Source organism: Sinocyclocheilus rhinocerous, unplaced genomic scaffold, assembly GCF_001515625.1.
Source record: "Sinocyclocheilus rhinocerous isolate Xijiao unplaced genomic scaffold, SAMN03320098_v1.1 scaffold160, whole genome shotgun sequence".
NCBI lineage: Eukaryota > Metazoa > Chordata > Actinopteri > Cypriniformes > Cyprinidae > Sinocyclocheilus > Sinocyclocheilus rhinocerous.
The window spans coordinates 220,018-227,218 of record NW_015624563.1 but is presented as its reverse complement, the minus strand read 5'-3'; the positions used below and the strand labels follow the sequence as shown (position 1 = coordinate 227,218).

Genomic DNA, 7,201 nt, shown 5'->3' with positions numbered 1-7,201 from the left:
TGATGGCCATGTGAATCCTCATGTTCTGTTGTTTGCTGCTTTTTGCGCATGTAAAATTAATCCCCGGGAAACAAATGTTAGTATTTTTAACAGGTCACAGACACTTATCCTTTCTAATTTAATTCAATTCTAATTTAAAATCATCTTGTCGGTTAATGGTTAATAATCGGTTAACGAGCGTCGGTTGTCGGTTAGGAAAAATAACCGAAATAAACATCCCTAGTTTGGATGTGAACGGTCCATTGATGCTCTCTCGGTCCAAACATGTGATGAAGAGCTGGGCTTTGTCTGTCTGCTGATGAGGAGGAGGAGGAGAAAGGTCACATTCTCCACACTCCTCCACAACGATCTCATTGATGCAGCTGCATTCCAGAATTGGTGATCTAATCCAGGGCATCTTCATCATCTTCATCATCACATGAGCCCTGAAGCAGCACACGTCACATCTGGTTGAAAGCGGAAATCTTTCGCACATTTTCCCACACTTCTCCCTTTGACGCGATATAATAAAGCCCGAGGCTGAGAGGGGTTTTTCCCTCCTGCACTGCTTGCGTCTCTTTTGTGCGCTGAAATTCCCGTGTAAAAGCGGATACTCTAGCCGGCCCGTCACAATACCGCAGGACAACATGTGTGGAAACACAATGGTGCACCTGGACCTGCTCCTAGAGGAGCTAGGCTTGAGGCCTGTGTTTTTACTTTCCTTAAATCATTCATATAATAGGATTCTATTAGTTTATTATCCAGTACTGTTGACATGTCATTTTCATATCACATTACCCATGTCTGCCTGACCTTGAGAGGTGTATTACTGTAGCCAGTGTGTTTAATATCTAATGACCCGACATCACCAAAACAACTGCTGCTGTTGTCTGGGACCGTGTAGCCTTGTGGTTCAAGATCTGGGCTTCTGACCAAGAGCTTGCAGGATTACTAGTGTGAACTGATTCTACTGATTAACCACCTTTTATGACAGATATACAGGTTGTTTTTAGATTCTAGATTGTAATCGTTTACTTTCTGCTTTTGATATGAGTACAGGTCCATTAGACTTCAGAAACAGAAACAATAAAATGTATTATGAGTATTGGGTCGCACTTTAGTTTAAGGTCCAATTCTCACTGTTAACTAACTAATAACTATGACTTTTGCCTCAAACTCTTAATTTGCTGCTTATTAATAGTTGGTATTAGTTGTTAAGTTTAGGTATGGGGTAGAGATTACGGGATCTAAAATATGGTCATGAAGAATAAAGCATTAATATGTGCTTTATAAGTACTAATAAACAGTCAGTATGCTAGTAATATGCATGCTAATAAGCAACTAGTTAATAGTGAGAATTATTGCAGTTTCTCCCATTCATAAGTAATAGGAGTGAACCGTCATTGTATATTTATAGGCTTTGATAATGTTAACCAGTAGCCAAAGAGTCTTTCAGGTATTGTTTTAGTGACTTCTATTCAGTCTGTCTTTATATGTAACACCCTCAGTTCATGATCCAGTCATTTTCAATAGATAACGTTCCAAGCTATGTTTTTTCTTATCGAATATCCTGTTTCACTAGGAAAACATGTGACATTCAGGAAGTTAAGGTTGTCGAACAAACTTATGTTGGCGTGCTGTGAATGATGCAGAACTGAATTCCCGTGGCTCTGGTTGTACGACAAGTGTTCTCGTTTTGATCATTTTCAGATGTTTTCTCAGCAGATTTTAACATGGCTCATACTTTTAAATGGCACTAGCATTGGCGCTTCATTGTTGTCATGCACATGCATTGATTAAAGGGCTCTTCATGACGGTCCAGAGGAGAGTTGCGTCTATAGCAGGGAATTGTTGTTGCCGCTGGGTTTGGATGGCTGTAGAGCAGCGCCTGTGAAAACCGCTCTGTGTGTCGATTCATGAGCAAACCTTGGGCCGGCCTTTTTGATGCCGTATCGAGGGCCTTTTTCAATTTCAACAGAATGAATGGACATCGTATAATGACGCTGTTTTCAGGCCGAGCATGAATATAAATGGGTTTTAATGAATGTTAATGTGCTCCTCTCAGTCCTGTTGTAGATGATGAGTAATTGTTGGCTGTATTAGCGGTATCTTTGTCCAAACCGGTGTTATCTCGCCAACAAAATTAGTCAAGGAAACATTCATTTGTTCATTGGGGAGGAAAAAAAAAAACCTTTTAACAGCACACATTTCAGTCAGTAATTTCTCGAACTGCCAAAGATGGGACAAAAAGCTTTATGATAATAAATAGCATTTCTAGTAATCCTGTACAACATATTCACAACACATAATTCAATATCAATATCATAAATTGACAGTGTTCACTAGGGATGTGCGCGACGACTAATTTGACTGTCGTTTAAACGAAAGTTTTGTATCCGACTAGTCGACTAGTCTAAAAGCAAGAAACCCCCAAAAGATGGTAAGAAAAAAAACCCTCTGTGCGTGCGTGTAGCATATATAATAGCCTATATTTGAAATACTTAATCTATGAATCACACTGTCAAATCCCTCAATGAATTCCGCTTGCCGCACACTTGCCTCGCGTTATCATCATTTCATTTTAGGCGGTCGTTAAAAAGAAAAAGAAAAAAAAAAAAAGAGCATACACTCACCGTCGGCCAAAGCATAGCTTATTTATTGAAATCAGCTGGGGAAATGCAGAACAATGGAAAATCAATCAATAGCCTGACAGAATTCTTCATCTTCATATAACGTTAGCCAACATATTAAAACACAAGTCAAAAACAATAGGAAGGTTTATCAAGAGATAGCATTAAAACGGCTTTTAAAAACGTACTTCGTGTAGGTTATATCGTCTAAAAACAAAATGCAACAATGCCCATTTTACTTACTCAGACCATGCGTTATTTGTTCAGTGAAATTATCAACATAGTCTGGTGAAAGACGGGCCCTAAGGCGATTAACAATAAAATTCCTGCACTTGAAAAAACGCGCTCGGCAGGAACTGAAGTCGCAGGCACGCAGAGATAACGAAAAGCAAGCCGATAGAGTTTCAGAAAGCACCTGGACATCCCGCACCACCACCGAAGTGGGTGTTCATTAGAGGAATAGACGGCGCGGATGGGATCGCAGCACCGACAGTTTGTAGTGAATGATGTGATTGACATTTGCTGGCTTTGACCAGCCTCTAAGCTAACGCCTACGTGCCTGTATTGAATATGATTACGCATCGCTCCAGTAGAGTTATTGTAAGACAATTTGACATTATACAGTTTACACAAAACTTTTCCGTTTCCTTCTAATTCAAAATACTCCCACACCTTCTCGTCTTTCGTATGGTAATTTTTGAACTTGCCGCAACTGACACGTAGAAAAAGCATAAGGTAAAAATGTAGTTTCCGCCCAGATAAACTTAAAAAAATAATGTATTATTTTTCAAACGTTTTATTTTAACTTGTTATTTAAAATGTTTTAAATGCAATGTTAAAATGACGGTAATATGAATGAATCATGTTTTACACTTTTAAAAATAATGTATTATTTTTCAAACGTTTTATTTTAACTTGTTATTTAAAATGTTTTAAATGCAATGTTAAAATGACGGTAATATGAATGATAAAATCATGTTTTTTTTTTGTTTTGTTTTTCTGTCGTGTAATCGACTATTGTTTTCAGTGTCGACTAGTAGGAGCTGTACCGTTTAGCCGACTAGACCCGCACATCCCTAGTGTTCACACATTATACATTGTTTGCTGATAAAGCTTTTATAATACGTTTAAATCAGTGTTATTTTTGTGTCATTGAAATCCTATTTACTGTAGTTTTTTGTAATATTTTGAATCAGTTCTTATTTTCCTTTTTCATTTTAATTTTAAAATTTTTGTAATTATGTTTTGTATTTTTGTCATTTTTAGTCATTTTTGGTTTTATTTGTCTGTATAGTTTTTATTAATTTCTATTCCATTTTGTTATTTTAGTTGACTTGGCAACTAGCTTAAACTTAGTATTATATAACAATATTTTTTAAATATATTTTATTTCATTTAACATATTTCAATTAACAAATTTTTTTTTTTTTTAATAATTCTAGTTTGTTTTATTTAACTATTATAACTCTTGTTTAAATCAATGTAATTTTTTTTTTTTGATCTGGTTGAAAAATTTGGTTGAATTTTCATCTGTTACAATTTGACACATTCACAGTCATAACATGAAAATCTTTTCTAGAAAAATTATAAATATGACAATTAAATGACAAAAAATTAGGAGACATGTTTGCCAAAAGAAAAAAGCTAAACTGTCTAAAATTACAAAAATAAATAAATAAGTCCTTTATTTTAAAATGATTTTAAAAATGTTAAAATGAGCAACACCTACTTCAACTATACCTACTCAAGATCAATTACAAATCATAAAAAGCTGGTTTCCTGCACCATGTTCAACTAGCTGTAAACCAAGCTGTTTTGACAGCGCTATCCCGTATCGCAGTGTTCCTGTCCATGAATTATTAAGGTTCATGAGGTGCTGATCATGTTCTCTTTCTCCTCTCTAGTGCCTGAGCTGTGGTGAGGATGAGCAGCAAGCGGAGTTTGTTTTTGCGGCTGGTGCCATGCCGCTGCCTGCGGGGCGAGGAGGACCCCGTCACCTCGCTGGACTACTCACATTGCAGCCTGGAGCAAGTCCCGAAAGAGATCTTCAGCTTCGAGAAGACCTTAGAGGAGCTCTACCTCGACGCCAACCAGATCGAGGAGCTGCCCAAAGTACGTGTGCCCTCTTGCGCCACAAACACTCTTACATTGCATGTCTCCAAAAAGTTAATTCAATGCTTAGACGGTGAAACGTTACCCTTTTTTGTTAGCTGGCAAGCAGCACATCCAGTCCACATGTTGTCTTTTTACTGGCATGCTGTTTATAAGCAATAGATTTGCTTACACAGCAGGCCTGCGATGTGTGAATACGTCTATTTTTGCCTTTTTATGGTATTCTAGATAAATACATTGAACTACTTATGTATTTGTTTTGAATTGGTTTAAAATCTGTAATTTATTTTTTTTCAGCAACCATCAATTTAACCAAATATTATGAAATATTGTAATAAACTTGCAATTCTGAGAATCATTTTGCAAGATATAAACTTATTTTCAGAATAAAGTCAGAATTGTGAGATGTTAACTCCAAATTGTAAGATATAAACTCTAAAGGCAAGCAAAGTGCTGCACAACAGAGGTTTACTGTTAAAATTAAAAAGAAAACAGATGTGATTATTCGTTTAAAAATAAAGGATTTATTAATATTTATTAGCAGTAGTAGCATTGAGTCTTCAGACTGCTAAATAGTAATATATTCTGACAGTTTAACGTTAAACTAAACTTTTATTTTGACGGGTTGCCGTGAAGAACTTTCAAGCTGCTCTGAATGTGATATGATGGTAGTTTTCTCAAATGAAACGGTAAAATGCTAATGAAGTGACTCTCAGAGCAGCTGGAGATGACATTCGTGTTCATATCATCATATAGTGAGACGGCAGAAGCTGAAAACACCGCGAGCATCGTCCGCGCTTTAGTATGTGTGTAGTAAACAAAACAGTGCACCGCGCCATCTGCCATTCATTCATTGCTGAAATCATGGCGCCTTATGCATGATCTCAAATGCTTCCGCAGATTTATAGTATTACCCATATGGCCATGATAAGCTAAGCGCTGAATGAATGACAGGCTTTCTGTTGTAACATCGCGCAAGGTAAATAAGGGTGACATCTAGTGGAGAAGACTAATGATAAGATTCACGTTAATCAGATCTTGTTTTAAATGTGTGCTGAAATAAATACCGGAAAAAATCGATTCGCGGCTTTTGAGAATCGATATCGAATCGACGTCATTTAAAAAAACGTCATTTGCCCAGCCCTAATGTGAACTCAGAATTGCGAAATATGAACTTGCAATTCCGATAAAGTTAGAATTGTAAGTTAAAAATCCACAATTATGTTTATTACGTTTCAGAAATGTGTTTCCATAAAATGTTGTAACTAAAAAAGATTCAAGTAATTTAATGTAAGAAATACTCAATTTTTTTTCACTAGATGGGGATTTCTTCATTTATATGCACCAATATGACAAAACAGCAATTAATCGTAATATTTGCAGTAAGATTTTTACAGAAATATTTTTGAGTCATTAAATCAAAGTTTTGAAAGGATTCATTATAATCGACAGTTCGGACTGATTTTCAGAAATGAATCAAACATCAACTTCGCTATTAAAACATCAGCTCAACATTCAGCTCTTTCATATTTGCAAGTTATGAGACAAGATGGGATAAAATCATTGCAGTATTCACTAGAGCCCGACCAATATGGTTTTTTTTGGGGACCGATACCGATATTAGGGAGCCAAAAAAAGGCAGATATTGATATATCGGCCGATATTCTTTGTGTATATTATAGTACAATACCAGTTAAAAGTTTGGACACTTTCCCATTCGTGTGTCCAAATGTTTGACTGATACTATAGATAGAATACAGTATATACATAAACAGAATATATATATATGCACTGAAAAGTAAAGTTGAAGTTTATTCAACTTTATTTGAATTCAATTCCATTCAACTTTATTCCGTTGAAGTTTATTTCACTTCGGAACATTTATTCGATTCGGCGTTCGAGAGGGTTCATCAAGCTGAAGGGATCCCCCGAGTTTGGTGCGGATCTGCCGCGCCGTTACGGAGATATGGCCGTTCAACGTTTCAATGGTATTGCATATGCTTAAAGGTGCAGTAGGAGAACTTGGAAAATGCTAACTTTAGTTCGACCGTAAGTGCCCTGCGAAGTGGACATCACAGGATATTCCGCCATGATTCCAGTTCGAAGCAAGCGTAAACGTTCCATACAAAGGGCATTAAAGTGTGCAAATTTAAATAGTATTTATTTACAGAGGTATATTATCACACTTCTCTAGTAAGTTTCGTCTGTGTGTGAAGAATGTTGCGCAGCGCAAATCCATGAATGAATGTTCCGAAGTGAAGTAAACTTCAACGGATTTCCCCTGCTCAGGGAGTAGGGAGCAATCAATGAACACTGGATTGGACTGGGATTGGGAACCGCTGGGCTACATCATGTCATTCACCGGTGAGAAAACTTTAAAAGTACTACAATACCAGGAAGGAAGATCGGGTTGTTGATGTTTGTCTGCCATTCTCGCTCTGTCTGCACAGCGTGCGTGAACGCGCTGATGACGTATCCTG

General features: G+C 36.8%; 1 protein-coding gene across 1 annotated transcript in view; it reads left to right on the top strand.

Moving 5' to 3' along the window:
* Positions 1 to 7,201, top strand: part of LOC107742960 (protein LAP2-like) — an 89,349-nt gene that overhangs the window by 39,952 nt on the left and 42,196 nt on the right. The window contains exon 2 of the mRNA XM_016556053.1: positions 4,514 to 4,721. Coding sequence (XP_016411539.1) covers positions 4,533 to 4,721 — 189 coding nt within the window. The 5' untranslated portion in view covers positions 4,514 to 4,532. The remainder of the gene's footprint in view (positions 1 to 4,513; positions 4,722 to 7,201) is intronic.